The sequence below is a fragment of the Stegostoma tigrinum genome, chromosome 14 (assembly GCF_030684315.1).
Source record: "Stegostoma tigrinum isolate sSteTig4 chromosome 14, sSteTig4.hap1, whole genome shotgun sequence".
NCBI lineage: Eukaryota > Metazoa > Chordata > Chondrichthyes > Orectolobiformes > Stegostomatidae > Stegostoma > Stegostoma tigrinum.
This window is the reverse complement of record NC_081367.1, coordinates 50,066,337-50,083,977: the sequence shown is the minus strand read 5'-3', so window position 1 is coordinate 50,083,977 and position 17,641 is coordinate 50,066,337. Positions and strand designations below refer to the sequence as shown.

Below are 17,641 nucleotides of genomic sequence, written 5' to 3'. Positions count from 1 at the left end.
AAGGCAGGCAGCAGGCATTGTCCACATGGACTTCAGTAAAGTGTTTGACAAGTTTCCACACAGTAAACTTGTTAGTAAGATTAGATCACATAGGATCTAGGGGATCTAGCCAATTAGATACAAAATTGGCTTAAAGGTAGGAGACAGGGGGGTTGTGGTAGAGGGTTTCTTTTCAGACTGGTGGCCTGTGACCAGCAATGTGCCACAAGCATTGTTTCTGGGTCCACTGTTTTTCATCATTTATATAAATGGTTTGGATATTAACATAGGAAGTATGGCCAGTAAAATTGTAGAAGGTGCCAAACTACATGGTGTAATCGACAGGGAAGAGGAAGATCTCGGAGAACAGCAGGACCTTGATCAGATGGGCCAATGGGCCAAGCAGTGGCAGATGGAGTTTAGTTTAGACAAATGAGAGATGTTGTATTTTGGTAAGGCAAACCAGGGCAGGATTTATATTATTAATGACAGGGGCTTGGAGAATGTTGCTGAACAAAAGACCTAGGGTGAAGATGCATAATTCCTTGAAAGTAGAGTTGCAGGTAGATAGGATAGTGAGGAAGGCATGGGGTATGCTGCTTGCCTTCATTGGTTTAGAGCATTAAGTATAGGAGTTGGGTGTCATGTTGTGGCTGTACAGAACATAGCTCAGGGCACTTTTGGAATACTATGTACAATTCTGGCCTTCTTTAGGAAGGATGTTTAGAGGGTGCAGAAAAGATTTACAAAGATATTGCCAGGGTTGGAGAGTTGAAGCTATAGGGAGAGGCTGAATAGCCTGGGGCTGTTTTTCCTGGAGCACTGGAGAATGACCCTATTGGAGGTTTATAAAGTCTTGACGGGCATGGATAGGGTGAATAGTTAAGGTTTATTTTCCCATGGTGGGGAAATTCAAAACTAAGGGGCATAGGTTTAAGGTGAAAGGGGAAAGATTTATAAAGAACCTGAGGGATGATGTTTTTATGCAGATGGTTGGGTGTATATGGAATGAGCTGCCAGAGGAAGTGGTGTAGGCTAGTACAATTACTACATTTACAAGGTATTTGGATGAGTATATGAATAGGAAGGGTTTAGAGAGATATGGGCCAAATATTGGCAAATGGAAGTAGATCAGATTGGCATGGATGAGTTGGACTGAAGGGTTTGTTTTGTTCTGTATGATTCTATGACTCTTTAAGTTGATAGAAGTCAATCATTATAAACTTAGAGCATTGCTACAGAGTTCCTAAAGGAAATGTTTTCATTCTACCTATCTATAACTGTTATATTCTTTATCCATCAGCAAATTAATGGAAATGCTGTCAATGTGGATGTCAGTTTTCAAAAGATGGCCAGCTCAGATTTGACCAGGGCTACTGTCTCCTGTCCTCATTACCACGTTGGTCCAGACATGAACTAAAGATCTGAAATCCAAAGGTGAGGTGAGAACGACTGCCATTGACATCAAGGCAGTATTTAACTCTGTGTGTCATCTAGCAAAACTGGAGTCAATAGGGATCTGGAAGTAATTTTTCCAGTGGGTGGAGTCAATGCTAGCATAAAGAAAGATGATTGAGGTTGTTGGATGTCAATCAGCTCAGTGCAAAAATACCTCTGTCAGCATTCGTCAGGGTGGTCCCCAAAGCCTAACCACCTTCAGATGCTTCATCAATGACTTTCTCTCCCTCAGTCACTGATGATTACACAATGTCCAGTACCATGCTTGACTGAAGCAGTCAATTTCCATATGGAGCAAGATCTAGACAACATCCAGAACAACCACACTTTGACTGATAAGTGCTAAGTAACATTTGTGCCACATTAGTGTCAGGCAAAGACCATCTCCAACAAGAGAGAATCTAATCGTTGACCTTTAACATTTAATGGTGTCACCATCATTGAATCCTCCATGATTAACATGCTGGGCTTTACCATTGACCCAAAACTGAATTGGATCGGACATAAAAATTCTACTCTTGGAAGGAGTGAATCAAAGGCTAGGAATTCTGTGACAATTAATTCACTCCTGTCTTTCCAAAGACTGTCCACCAAACAAGGCACAGGTCAGGATTGGGATGGAACACACTGCACTTGCCTGGATCATTAAAGCTTCCACAACATTCAAGATGCTCAGCACTCTACAGGATAAAGCATCCTCCTTGAGAGGCACTGGTGCAGAGTGAGATGGATCTTGCCAGACCACTCATCTCATTCCTGCCACAAGCAACAATATAATGCAAGTCACTCATACCCATTTGTAATTTCCCTATGAAATTGAACATTATCTCAGGGTTTTACATTGAGGTTCTTGCATCATTTTTGGAACAAGACTTAACAGCTTTGCAGAAATGACATCACCAAGAGAATGGTGGTATCCACTTTCTTCAGGAACAAGGGTTCGGTTAATTGATGTGGCCTTGCCAAGTTTGGTCATGTAACAGAACAAATATTATCAAAATTATCAGAATAGCTTGATCAATTAATCTCTGAAATAATATACGGTTATAAAATTCTATGTAAAACAATACCTTGTAAAGTGACTATAGGGCATCTGGTTGTGGTAACTTTTGTTGTTTGGCTGGTATTCAATATGTCGCTGGTCTGGATCATGGTTGATGATGTTGTGTTAAACTTCCAAGGTTTCGTTGTGAAAAATGTTGTCTTGGAATGGGTCGTATTTTGCACAACTGTACGGGAGAAAAGACAATCAGTGAACTCAGTTGTTGCAAAAACAGATGCGCTGGATGTGGTAATCATTTTACTGTGCTTCTGGTTGTCTGATATCAAGTTTAGTCCATATTGAGGCACCATTGAAGCGTGAGTTAAGTCTTTGGTGATTAGACGTGTGAACCCTATCGCAGCAGTATTAGAGCTGCAAGGTAGCCATTGCTGCTTGGTGCCGTTTACGGGACATGGGTTGGAATAGCCACAACGGAATTTGAATTTATCATTGAATCAGAAACTGGAAGTATTCCCTCCAAACTCAAATTCATGTTTGAAACAGGGTACTCTAATGAGCTTCTTTTTCTCAATACACAAATGAGAACTCCACTAATGACTTCTCAAATACTGTCTACCACAAGCCTACATTAGTTTTTCAATGTACATGTTGGGATTCCTACATCTCTACTCTCTGCACATTGGCCTTATTCACAACATTGTAAATACTCAGAGTTAGCGTTGCGTCGAAATGCAGTGCTTAAAGCTACCCTGTACAATCATGATTACGCCAATTAGACCACTTTTTTACTGTGCATAATGCATGCTCATGATGGAGCTGAAAAATGCCTAGTCAACTCTAAGGTACCTTGGAAGGCATTATCTTCAACTGCTAGCAAGACAAAAAAAATTCTGTCCTCCACACACATTGGTGATATGTTATCATGCTGGTGTGATGTCTCATACCTGGGCCACGTCAGTATGGGGGTTTTATTGACACAGCTTTATATGGCTGGTAAAGTTGTGTTTAATACTGCAATAATTTTTAAAAAATCTCCAAATGTAACTTATGATGGAAGGAAGGCAATTGATCAACTGTTGAAGATGGTTGGTCCTGGACACCATCCTCAAGAGGTCCTGCAGTAACGTTGTATGGCTGAGATTTTTTTCAACAGACCAACCTTGTGTGTTTTCCTCTTGCTTCCTGATGTAAAGTTTAATGATTTTCATCTTGTTTCTGCTCTTAAGTTCATGCTTGAAAAAGACCATAATGGGGTTTAGGACTTAACTAGTCCTGTGGAACATCAATTGCCATGAATGAGCAGGCAGTTATTGATCATTAATAATCTTGGCTGCTTTTGATGGCACTAAATGCCCATTCACCCATGCTCTGTTTTGATAAATATAACAGTAATGCTAATATTAGCATGGTAAGGGCAATGTAAAAATTGATACATTCAATGGAATTTGTGTCAACTGTCTGATTCCAAAGACCCTTTTATTTGATGTAATCAATGGAAATCCAGATACAGTGAAAAGTACTACAGAGTGATGCCACTCTCTGGCATCATCTTAAAACATGGATAAATAGACCAAAACATAGGATGTAAAGGTAGAAAAATAAAGGAAATGTGTTGAAATTTACACTCCTTTTTAAGTGCTCTGTCATGGGACACAGGTCCAGTGTTCAGGCATGAGTCCCCAAAGTTGCCCCTCTTGGGTGCCATCTCAGCTGTACATCCTCGCCATTATGAACCCTCGATGAACCTTGTCAATGCTGATGCCACTAGGTACAGCACCATCCCAGACACAACTCTGCTTCATTCCCAACTCACCAATGCAGCCACTGCCCATGCTGCCGGGTCATGTACAGGGCTCACACCTGTCTCTGCCACTGACCCCATGAATCTGCACCAGGTGCAGATGGTGCCAAACTTGGGTATTGAATCCCACAGATTCACGACCTTTTGAGAGAAGTTTTTTCTCCTCATTGCTGTTTTAAATTTGCCATGTCTTAGCATTAATCTCAAATCTTTCGTTCTAGATTGTCCCGGAAGTGGAAACATCGCTTCTATGTTTACTTAGTTAATCCCTTTAGCATCTTCTTTCCCTGAAACTGATCTTCTCTCATTCGAAAGAAAGTGCATACCTATAGTGCTCAATGAACCAATACTAGAAAAATCCCTCACCTCCAGTATCAATTAAGTGAACCTTCTTGGAACTACCTCCAATGCAACTAAATCTATGCTCGAATAAAGTGACCAAAGCCACATGTATTAGCCCAGGTATTGGTGAAAGAATGTATTACTGTTGGGAAGGGAGGAGATACCAAATGAAATGTGTCGTATCACTTAAACTCAGAAACAAATATGGGATTCGCACATTGCTAGACAGGCATAATTGACCATCATGTAGTGGGTGAGAATGAGACGTTTAAATATATGGACAAATTACTTTGCCCAGAAAACATAGTGCGATAATATGTGGGGATGCAACCACCCAAATATTATTTGGTATGCCTCCAGCATGAAAGGGGCAGAAGGCAGAAAATTCCTGAAAAGCAGCCAAGTGAAATTTATTAGGTAGCAAGTACCAAGTCCAACAAGAGAGGGACAACCCTAGATTTAGTTTCAGGAAATGAAGCTGAGCAGGGGATGAGAAAGTAATTGGTGAACATAATAGAGACAGTCATTAAAATACAAATAGATAACACACCATCCTTCTAGACCAGAAGTGAAATTTATAATTGATAGAAGGTAAATTTTCTAAAGCTGAGCACTGTTCATCTTTCAACACAAAAGCAGTTTTCAGAAGAACGGGAGCATATTTTGAAAATCATACACTTTTCATCTCATGAATGCATGGAGACAAAAATTGCAAGTGATTACACTATCACTTTACTTTCTAAGGATATTGTCTAAAAGTGAGTTGTCAAGTGAATTTAGGAAACTGACTTTCATTTATACAAGGCAATTGTTAACAGTATGTTATCTTAAAGGAAATTATGTAGCTTGAAGGATATTGTTTAGTACATGTGCTCATGACGTTCTGTTTGGTTCAGCTCTTCCAGTGATATAAATATTGAAATTACACAAGGAATGTTCAGAAACACTGGATTCACTCCTGCGTATGTCATGGTGACAGTACTGCTGCTGCATTGTATCAGAATGAGTTGAATCCCAATTCAAAGTAAAACTGTCCTGCTAATATCTGTAATGTAAGCTTTGCTGAGCTGAGGTGAAAGCTAGTTTAAATGTTGAAAGCTTTTCATTGTAATTCTGCATCATTTTAGTGAGCTTAGTTTCTCTTTTAGAATCAAGATTACACTTTAATCACCTTGGATGATGAATTTTGTGATTCATGTTCCATCAAAAGACTATCAGATATATAGTTCTAAATAATTGTTGTATATTTTTGAAAATAGCTAGTTTCATAGACTATTGTGTCTAAGCTTGAGGACATTCAGTGTACAGGGACAATGATGTGGACAGCTGACCAGACCCCTCAATATCTGAGATTCAGTAATCGAGTTAAAACCTGTTCAAGGGCTGTCACATCGACAGGGAGCATCTCAGTTGCACTATAGGGACTACCAGGTCAAATCTTCAGACACATACAAACATTAGTTAGTTTTGAGATAGTAGGAACTGCAGATGCTGGAGAATCTGAGATAACAAGGTGTGGCACTGGATGAACACAGCAGGCCAAGCTGCATCAGAGGAGCAGGAAAGCTGACGTTTTGGGCCTAGACCCTTCTTCAGAAATGGGGGAGGGGAAGGAGGTTCTGAAAAAAATAGGGAGAGAGAGGGAGGCAGAAAGAAGTTGGATAGAGGAGAAGATAAGTGGAGAGGAGACAGACAGGTCAAAGAGATGGGGATAGAGCTAGTAAAGGTGAATGTACGTGGGGAATTAGGGAGGAGATAGGTCAGTCCAGGGAGGAGGGACAGGTCAAGGGGGTGGGATGAAGCTAGTAGGTAGGAGATGGGGGTGCAGCTTGAGGTGGGAGGAGGGGATAGGTGTGAGAAAGGACAGGTTAGGGAGGCCAGGACAAGCTGGGTTGGTTTTTGGATGTGGTCAGGGGAGGGGAGATTTTGAAGCTTTTGAAGTCCACATTGATACCATTGGGCTGCTGGGTTCCCAAGCGAAATATGAGTTGCAGTTCCTGCAACCTTCGGGTGGCATCGTTGTGGCACTGCAGGAGGTCCAGGATGGACATGTTGTCTGAGGAAAGGGAGTGGGAATTGAAATGGTTTGCGACTGGGAGCTGCAGTTGTTTAGTGCGAACTGAGCGTAGGTGTTCTGCAAAGCGGTCCCCAGGCTTCCGCTTGGTTTCCCGGATGTAGAGGAGGCCACAACGGGAACAGTATACCATATTAGCAGATGTGTAGGTGAACATCTGCTTGACGTGGAAAGTCTTCTTGGGGCCTGGGATGGGAGTGAGGGGGGAGGTGTGCGGTTGCAAGGAAAAGTGCCGTGTGTGGTGGGGCTGGAGGGGTGTGTGGAGCAAATGTTGTTTGGTTCTATTTTGCACAAATCATCAGGAGAAGGATCATTTGAAGATTATGTACAATCCAGAATAGTCCCAAAATTAGGTGAGAATTACATTGGTGTGAAAGAATATAAATTACAATCAAATTGACACGGCCACTGACAACCACCACAGCTCTTGATGTTCACTTAGGCCATAGAACGTAGAACAGTGCAGCACAGGAATGGAGTCTGGCCCACAAGATTATGCTAAACATGATGCCAAATTAAACTAACTCCTTTTGCCTGCCCTTGGTCCATATCCCTTCCTTCCTTGCATATTCATGCACTCCAGACTTCTACCGCTTTCTGTGCAAATAACTTGCCCCTCATGTCTCATTTGAAATTTCCACCTCTCATCTCATGCCCCCTACTATCATACATTTCAACTCTGGGGAGAAAAAGATTCTAACAGTCAACATTGTCTATGTATCTCATAATTTAATAGACTTCTACCAAGGGTCCCCTCAGCCTCTGCCACTCAAGAGAAAACTAAGCAGTTTTTCTGGCCTTTCCTTTTGGCTCTTCCCCTCTAATCCAGGCAGCAACCTGGTAACCTGCTTCTGTACCTTCTCCTAAGCCTCCACATCACTCCTGTAATGTGGTGATCAGAACTCTAAGTGTGATCTAACCAAAGTTTTATAAAGCTGCAACATGACGTCAAAACACTTGTGCTCAATTCCCTGACCAATAAAGGCAAGCATGCTTATATGCCTTCTGTACCACTCTATCTACTTATGGGGCCATTTTCAGAGAGCAACAGATTTGAAGCCGAACAGCCTCTGAATATCAATACTGCTTAGAGTCCTGCCATGAACTGTATATTTTCTCTTAACATTTGATCTCCCAGTACCTCACACTTACCCAGATTAAACCCTACCTGCCATTTCTCCGTAATTGGAAGAATTATTGACCATTTGCTAATTGTTCTCTCTTTATGGTGTATTTTCTTTTTTTAACTGGTATTAACCACTATCAAGGCCAGGTTAACAACATGATGTTCTTAATTCTGGTATCAACAGCCACATTTTGAACTATAGTCACTGGAGTGGAATTGTAGATACCTGTCGGTAGTGGAAGAACTGTCGATTGATTATTTTCTAAATTTGATGATGTGGTCCTTGTACTGTCATCTATATCAAAATTTTGATGATCACCTGTGACATAATCTGAAATGAAAACAGGAAATAGCGTAAAGACTCATAAGATTAGGCAGCATTTGTGGAAGGAGGTGAAAAGTGATCACTTCAAATGGATAAATAAAAACAAACTTGGACCTGGATTCTACATTGTCAGTTGAGTTGGTGTGTTAAAGGGGATTATAATGTTGATAGTTGAAATAAATACAGTCAGGTGTCAGATACTATCAAACACTTCATTGGCAGGCAAGGGCAGATATTCACTTCTCTCTTCTGGAATTCAACACATTTATCCTGGATTACTTTATTTCACATTACTTTCCAACGGTATCGTCCAAAGGTCAGTTGTCAAGTCAATGTGGGAATCTGAATATGAATTATAATATGCAATTGTTTGACAAAGAAGTCACCATCATCTGCATCTCTCAGCATCGTGTACGTCAAAGGAGACTGAGTGTCTCGAAGGATGCTGCTGAGTACATATGCTCATTCCCAATTAAGGCAAAGCTGTTCTCCTACAATCTGCAATATACAATTTACTGAGTTAAGGGATAAGCTCGTTTCAATGCTGAAAGCTTTTCATAGTGATGCTTCATCATTTCATGAACTTGGACTCACTACTGGAAACAACTTTGCATTTGATTTCCCTTGAAGTATTAACTTTGTGATTCACTTCCTGATTCACTTCCCATCAAAAGTGCATTGCATGTAGTAGCTTTAAATAAATTTTATACAATTTTGAAAATAATGAGTCTCGTTGTCTTCTGTAACCAATCCTGCGGTCTTCAGTGAAGAGGGACAATGATGAGGGCAGCTGACCGGACCCTTATAAAGTCTGAAATTAGGTAATCTGTCCACAACTTGTTAAAATGTTTATCCTGTGGATGGTAAAACTCTCAGCTGCTGCCTATATTACACGGAGAGCCAGGTCCACTCATACAGGAGGGACAGCATCATCTGAGGATCATGTCTGATCCAGAGAAAGAGTTGAGGATTATTTCTAATTTATTTTATTTCACAGCAATCAGATTGGCACCATCGCAGACTGTTGCCACAGCTCCTGACGTGAATTTATTTGAAGAATTACTGATCATTTGTGAATTATCCTGTTTCTTTGAGTTACACTGATGTTCTAACCAATGTTGTCATAGAATCATAGAATTCCTAGTGTGGAAACAGGCCGTTTGACCCAACAAGTCCACACCAACCCTCAGGGAATCACATGCAGACCCATCCCCCTATAAGCTACCTAATCCATATCCCTGCACACTACAGGCAATTTAGTATGGCCAATCCACCTAGCCTGCACATCTTTGGACTGTGGGAGGAAACTGGAGCACCCAGGAGAAACTAATGCAGACCCGGGGAGAATGTGCAAACTCAGCACAAAAGCTTTTCACCATTTCACATTTTCACCATGGATGTCCAGTCCCTATACACCTGCAGCTTTTGTGCTCCTGAGATGCTGCTCGGCCTGCTGTGTTCATCCAGCTCCACACTTTGTTATCTTGGATTCTCCAGCATCTGCAGTTCCCATTATCGCTTTAAAATGCTGTATTGTTTTCAAGGACAGATATTTTCATCTCACCTCTATAATTCAACTCATTTATCCCTATTTAGAGCAATGCTGTCAGCAGGTTTATTGTTGAATGTTACAGCAAACCATAACAATGAGAGTGGGAACACATAGTATCAAAGATAGCAAGAACTGTCAATGTTGGAGTTGGAGATGACAGTGTGGTGCTGGAGGAACACAGCAGGCCAAGCAGCATCAGAGGAGCAGGAAAGTTGATGTTTCGGGTCTGAATCTTTTTTCAGAAATGGGGGAAGGGGAAGGGAGCTGGGAAATAAATAGAGCGGAGGGGTGGGGCAAGGTTAGATAGGTGGGATGGTGATAGGTGAGTGCCAGTGGGGAGTGGTGGGGATTAATCAAAGAGGTTGGAGGAGCGGATAAATGGGAGAGAAGATAGATAGGTTGTGGCACGTCAAGGAGGCAGGAATGAGAGGGAGGGTTGGTCATGGGATGAGGCCAGGGAATAGGAAGATTTTGAAACTGGTAAAGTCCACATCCAGGCCATTGGGTGGCCGGTTCCTGAGGCAGAACATGAGGTACTGCACGCCCAGTTTGCGGGTGGTGTCATTGTGACACTGGAGGAGGCCCAGTTTGGACACGTTGTCCAGGGTGTGCGAGGGGGAGTTAAAATGGTTTGCAACCAGAAATTGTTTGCCACGAACAGAGGGCAGATGCACTACAAAGCAGTCTCTGAGCCGCCGCTTGGGCTCACTGACGTCGAGGAGGCCACATCGGGAGCAACAGAGGCAATAGCCCACATTGACAGATGTGCAAGTGAGCATCTGTCTGATGTGGAAGGTTTGTTTGGTGCCTTGAATGGAGGTGAGGGGGGGAGGTATAGAAGCAGGTGTAGCACTTCCTGCAGTTGCAAGGAAAGGTGCCAAGCGTGGTGGGGCTGTAGGGGATTGTGGAGTGGACAAGAGAGTCACAGAGAGAGCACGGTCTCTACGAAAGGCAGACAGGGGTTGGGGAGAATATATCTTTGATTGCGGGGTCAGATTACAGATGGCAAAAGTGGTGGAGAATGATACGTTAAATATGGAGGTTAGTGGGGTGATATGTGAGGACAAGGGGGATTCTGTCTTTGCTTTTGTTGCGGGGGGAGAACATGAGAGCAGAGATGCAGCAAATGCAAGAGATGTGGTCAGGGGAATTTTTGACCAGAGAAGGGGGGGGATATTGTGGTCCTTGAAGAAGGAGGACATCTGGGGTATTCGGGAATGGAATGTCCCATCTTGTGAGCAGACATGGCAGAGGCAGAGGAATTTGGAGAAGAGATCACATTCTTGCAGGAAGAAGGGTGAGAGAAGGTGTAGTCTAGGTAGCTGTGGGAGTTGGTGGGCTTGAAATAGATGTTGGTGATGAATGGTCACTAGAGATGGAAACAGAGATCCAGGAAGGAGAGAGAGGTATCAGAGATGGTCCAGGTGAACTGGAGGTTGGGGTGAAAGGTGTTGGTAAAGTTGATTAACTGTTCAAGCTCCTCATGGGAGCACAAGGCAGCGCCAATATGGTCACTGATGTAGTGGAGGAACAGGTTGGCAATAGTGCCAGCGTAGCTGTGGAAGAGGGGCTGTTCCACGTATCCTTCGAAGAGGCAGGCATAGCGTGGGTCCATGTGGGTTCTCATAGCCATCCCCTTAATCTGTAGGAAGTGGGAGGAGTTGAAGGAGAAATTATTAAGGGTAAGGACGAGTTCGATTAAAAATTAAACGTATGCTTTTATTCACTTCAATTTATGAGACATTTTCTAGGCGAGAACCCAGATTTTGTTCCAAGCATTGAGTATATATATTTGAGTAGCAGGTGGATAAGATATTGGCAGGTCACCCATCGATCTGAACTTCACGTTCTTTGCTTCATAACCCTTAAAACCATGACTTATGAAAAAAATCTGTCTGTCTCTCCCTTAAGTTAAATGTCCCAATATCCATTAGGTGTATTGAATTTAACAGGTTTGCAACACTTGGACATAATTTTTTTTCTCCTTACTTTGAAATTTACATAAATCTAGGATGTCTCATTCTAGATTGTCCCACAACAGGAAACATGCATTCTACATTGACTTTGTCAGTCCCTTTAGTATTGTATTGACCTCAAATTGCTCTCCTCTCATTCTTTGAACTTGAGAAGGTGAAGGTCTAAACAGCTCAATGAACCTTTACTAGAAAAATCCCTCACCTCTAGAATCAGTGAACCTCCATGGAACTACCTCGAATGCATCCAAATCCATGCATAAGTAAATGGGCCAAGAACATATCTAATATTCCAGGTATTGTTGAAAGAATGATCTGCTGCTGGGAGTCGGAAATTATTTAATAAATGAAATACCAATATGGTTATGCGATCAGGTGTAGAGCTGAATGAACACAGCAGGCAAAGCAGCATCAGAGGAGCAGGAAAGCTGGACAGTTCTTCAGAAATGGTTATATATAGTTATTTCACTTGAACTCAGAAACAAATATGGGATGCACACATTACTAGGAATGTACTATTGGCCATTACGTTGTGGGCGAGAATGAGAGATTCAAACATATGGACAAATTATTGATATCTGAAACCACAGTGCTGTAACATCTGGGAATCAACTGCCCCAATATTAACTGAGATAGCCACAGTGCGAAAGGGGCTGAAGACAGAAAATTCCTGAAATATGGTCAAGTGAAATTTATTATCAATCATTCAACAAGTCCAACAGGAGAGATACAGTTCTGGGCTTAGTTTCAGGAAATGAAGTTGGCAGGTGGATGAGTAAGTAGTAAATGTCCATTGTGGAGATGGTAATCAAAATACCAATAGATTTCACACCATCCTGATGTGGAAGGCAAATTTCCTAAAGCTGTGCAATGTTCACCTTTCAGCACAGAAGTAGTTTACAGAATAACAAGAATGATGTTTGTGCAAACAATGTACATATCAACACATGAATTCACTTGACAAAAATTGCAAGTGGGACTTAGACTATCACAAGGGCATCTTTACTTTGTAAGATGTTGTCCAAATTTAGTTGACAAATGAATCTGGGAAACTGAGTTTGAATTACAAGAGGCATTTGTCTGACAAGGAAGTCACCACCTTCTGCATCTCTCCGCATCGTGTGGCCTTAAGGATATAGTGAAGCCTGAAGGATGTTGTTCTGTACATTTGCCCATGAAGCCCCTTCGTTCAGTTCTTCTAATGTTACAAATATTAGAATTATGTAAGGAATATTCAGGTTCATTGGTTTCATTCCTCTGTGACGGTACTGGTAAGCACTGCTTACGTCGGAGAGAATTGAATCCTAATTAGGGGAAAAACTGTCCTGCTAAAATCTGCAACATACACTTTGCAGAGTTATGGAATGAGTGAGTTTAAATTTTAAGAGGTTTTCATAGTGGTGCTGCATCATTTACTGATCTTGGATTCACTATAGGAAAAAGATTATATTTTATAGTCCTTGAACTATTAATTTTATAATTGAATTCCTATCGAATGTGTATTGCATGTATTGTTTTCATTTTTTCACTAATTTTGAAAAGAGCTTGACCCCTAATCATCTCTATGCTAGCTTGAAATCCTGCCACTGAGAGGGGCATTGATCAGAACGCCTAATCGGACCCTTGAAGTAGCTGAGATTTAGTAATCTGTCTACAACTTGTTTAAAAAAACTGTCCTGTGGATGGTAAAATTCTCAGCTGCTTCCTGCATTCCAGGAATAGTCAGGTCAACTCTTCAGACCCATTCAGTTATTGGTTAGTTCTGCCTTCCTGACGTAGTAGGGAGAGCTTCAACTGCACATCATGTCTGTTCCAGAACAGCATGTGAAAGTGTCGAGGATTATTTCTAATTTATTTTGTTCAACAACAATCTGATTGACAGTTGCTGACTGTTGTCACAGTTCCTGAGGTTAACTTATTTGGAGAATTACTGACCATTTGTTAATTATCCTCCTTTTGTGATGTACTCTGATCTTTTGATATTGTTGTGTTTGCTATTACAGTTATCAAGGCCTGTTTAAAAAATATGATGTCCTTCATTTTGGTATTAGCAGCCACAATTTGAAGTATGTTCTTCAGCGTGGATTTATAAATACCTGTTGGTGGTGGAAAAATTGTTGATTGATTGTTTTCTGCGTTTGATGATGCGGTCCCTGCACTATCATCCATATCAAAATTTGGATAATCATCGGTAACATAATCTGAAATGAAAACAGAAAATGTAAGGTCAGGCAACTGTGGAGGGGGAAGGAAAATGATCACTTCAAGTTGAGAAGTTAAAAACCATTTGGACATGCTTTATGCATTCTGAGTTGATTTCGTGTCTTCAAACAGACGAAAATGTCGATAAAGTTGGAATAAATAGAACCAAATGCATGTTATTTTGCCAAATGAAACTGAGATATACTCAGTGTGGAGAATCTGTTGTCATAGTTGAATATTCTTATTTGACAGTATGATATGAATGTAGAATTACTGATTTGGAACAGCTTGATGAATAATGCCAATGTATTGACCACTCTGAATTCATGAGCTGACAACTCCACTTCTGACCTTGTGATTGCAAAAAGGCCATCGATGTTGTTGAATATGGATGTACTGATGACCCATCCTGAGAAGCTCCTGCAGTGAGGTACAGGAACTGACATGATTGATATGCAGTAATATAATAAATATCTGTCAGGACATGTACAAATTCAGCTGGTGGAGTTTAATCCTTAATGTTTTTAAGACTAATTTTGCTCTGACCCATTTGATCCAGGTGCTTTGAAAAGCTGTATTGTTTTCAAGGGCAGGTATTTTCATCTCACCTCTGGAATACAACTCATTTGTCTCTGGAGCAATGCTGAGTGTTCCAGGAAATGAGAACAATGAAAGCGGAGGAACATAGAATCAAAGGTGTGTTTTTATTCACATGAAGTTGTGAGACATTTTGGAGGCAAAAAAATCCAGATTTTGTTCCAAGTGTTGAATATATATAGGCAAACAGCAGGTGAATAAGATATTGGCAGATCACCCACAGACTTCAATTTCACTTTCTTTCCTCCAGAATCCTTCAAACCATGATTAATGAAATCTGTCTAACTCTTCCTTAAATTAAATGTCCCAACATCTACCGCTCTCTGGTGTATTGAATTCCACAGATGTGCAACACTTTGACAGATTTTATTTTCTCCTCACTTCTTTGACATTTGCATAATGGGCGGCACAATGTCTCAGTGGTTAGCACTGCAGCCTCACAGCGCCAGGGGCCCGGGTTCACTTCCCGCCTCAGGTAACTGTGTGTGGAGTTTGCACATTCTCCCCGTGTCTGCGTGGGCTTCCTTCGGGTGCTCCGGTTTTCTCCCACAGTCCAAAGATGTGCAGGTTAGGTGGATTGGCCGAGCTAAATTGCCCGTAGCGTTCAGTGATGTGTGGGTCTGGGTGGGATGCTTCAAGGGGCGGTGTGGAATTGTTGGGCCAAAGGTCCTGTTTCCATGCTGTGGAGAAACTAATCTAAATCTAGGACCTCTCATTCTAGTTTGTCCCACAATAGGAAACATGCATTCTAAGTTGACTTTATCAGTCCCTTTAATATTGTACTAAATATGCTCACAGTGGGACAATATTAATCAATGAAAAACCTATACAGTCATATCACTTGAACTCAGGCACAAACATGGGATGCACACATTACTCGGAATGCACTATTGACCACCATGTAGTGGGTGAGAATGAGAGATTCAAATATGTGGGAAAATAGCTGAATATGGAAACCACAGTGCTGTAATATCTGTGGATTCAACTGCCTCAATATTAAATCAGATACCCACAGTGTGAAAGGAGCTGAAGACAGAAAATTCTTGAAATGTAATGAAGTGAAATTTATTTGCAATCATTTGACCAGCCCAACAAGAGAGATACAGTTCTCGATAGATTTGATGCAGCCTGGCCTGCTGTGTTCCTCCAACTCCACACTGTGTTATCTCTGACTCCACCATCAGCAGTTCTTTCTACCTCTGAGCTACAGTTCTAGGTTTAGTTTCAGAACTCAGGTTGGCCAGGTGGCTTAACAAATACTGAGTGACCATAATAGAAATGGTCAAAATACAATTAGATTACACACCATTCTGATAGACTGAGGTAAAATTTACAATTTCTGGAAGGCAAATTTTCTAAAGCTGTGCAATGTTCACCTTTCAGCACAGAAGTAGTTTACAGAATAACAGGAACGGTGTTTTTGCAGACAATGTACTTACCATCCCATGAATGCACGAAGACAAAAATTGCAAGTGGGACTTAGACTATCACAAGGGCATCTTTACTTTGTAAGATGTTGTCCAAATTCAGTTGACACATGAATCTGGGAAACTGAGTTTGAATTACAAGAGGCATTTGTCTGACAAAGAAGTCACCACCTTCTGCATCTCTCAGCATCGTGTAACCTGAAGGATGGTGTTCAGTACATTTTCCCAAGAAGTCCCTTTGTTCAGCTCTTCTAATAATATAAATATTAGAATTACGTAAGGAATATTCAGGTTCATTGGTTTCATTCCTCCGTCCGTCAGAGTGACGGTACTGCTCAGCACTGCTTATATCAGAGAGAATTGAATCCTAATTAAGGGGAAAGTAGTCCTGCTAAAATCTGCAATATGCACTTTGCTGAGTTGTGGAATGAGCGAGTTTAAATACTGAATGTTTCTCGTGGTGGTACTGCATCATTTAGCAAATTTGGATTTACTATTGGAAACAAATTTATCCTTTCCAGCACAACAGAAACAGAAGTTGCTGGAAAAGTTCAGCATGTCTGGCAGCATCTGCGAAGAAAAAAAATCAAAGTTAATGTTTACCCTTCCAAAGCTTACTGGAATTTTCCAGCAACTTCTGCTTTTGGTTCTGATTCACAGCATCCACTGGTCTTTCGGTTTTTTAAAAAAACTTTCTAGCCCTTGAACTATTAATTTAGTGATGTAATTCCCATTCAATGCATGGTTCTAAAATTTTTGAATAATTTTGAGAATAGCCAGACCCCTAATTTAGACCCCCAATATCCAATCTTGAACTCCTGCAGTAGAGACTGGCAATGAAGAAGACTGCTAATCAGACCCTTGAATTGGCTGAGATTTAGTAAACTGTTTACAACTGGTTAAGAAGTCTGTCCTGTGGATGGTAGAATTCTCAGCTGCTTCCTGTACTACAGAGAGAGCCAGGTCAACTGTTCAGACCTGTTCAGTTTTTCTTTATCTCTGTCTTCGTCATCCAGTAGGGAGAGCATCATCTGAGGATCATGTCAGATCCAGAGAAAGAGTTGAGAATTATTGCTCATTTATTTTATTCTAAACCAATTAGATAGACACTGTTGCTGACTGTCGCAGAGCTCGTGATGTCAACTTATTTGGAGAATTACTGGCCATTTGTTAATTGTCCTGTTTCTGGGATGTACTCTGATCTTTTAACTGATGTTGTGGTGTTGTTATTACAGTTATCAAGGCCCATTTAAAAACTATGATGTCCTTCATTTTGGTATTAGCAGCCACAATTTGAAGTATGTTCTTTAGCATGGATATGTAAATACCTGTTGGTGGTGGAAAAATTGTTGATTGATTGTTTTCTGCGTTTGATGATGTGGTCCCTGCATTATCATCCATATCAAAATTTGGATAATCATCGGTAACATAATCTGAAATGAAAACAGAAAAGGTAAGGTCAGGCAACTGTGCAGGGAGAAGGAAAATGATCATAGAACATAGAACAGTACAGCACAGAACAGGCCCTTCAGCCCACAATGTTGTGCCGACCATTGATCCTCATGTATGCACCCTCAAATTTCTGTGACCATATACATGTCCAGCAGTCTCTTAAATGACCCCAATGACCTTGCTTCCACAACTGCTGCTGGCAATGCATTCCATGCTCTCACAACTCTCTGCGTAAAGAACCTGCCTCTGACATCCCCTCTATACTTTCCACCAACCAGCTTAAAACTATGACCCCTCGTGCTAGCTATTTCTGCCCTGGGAAATAGTCTC

General features: G+C 41.2%; 1 protein-coding gene across 6 annotated transcripts in view; it reads right to left on the bottom strand.

The window, feature by feature from the left end:
- Window positions 1-17,641, bottom strand: part of LOC125457487 (mucin-4-like) — a 165,982-nt gene that overhangs the window by 73,886 nt on the left and 74,455 nt on the right. For 5 of the 6 annotated variants that reach the window (XM_059651135.1, XM_059651134.1, XM_059651137.1 and 2 more), the window contains exons 10-13: window positions 17,188-17,292; window positions 13,730-13,834; window positions 8,010-8,114; window positions 2,508-2,666 (exon numbers count right to left, since the gene is read on the bottom strand). In XM_059651135.1, the coding sequence (XP_059507118.1) occupies window positions 2,508-2,666; window positions 8,010-8,114; window positions 13,730-13,834; window positions 17,188-17,292 (474 nt within the window). The remainder of the gene's footprint in view (window positions 1-2,507; window positions 2,667-8,009; window positions 8,115-13,729; window positions 13,835-17,187; window positions 17,293-17,641) is intronic. The other variant, XM_059651138.1, reaches the window with a different exon arrangement.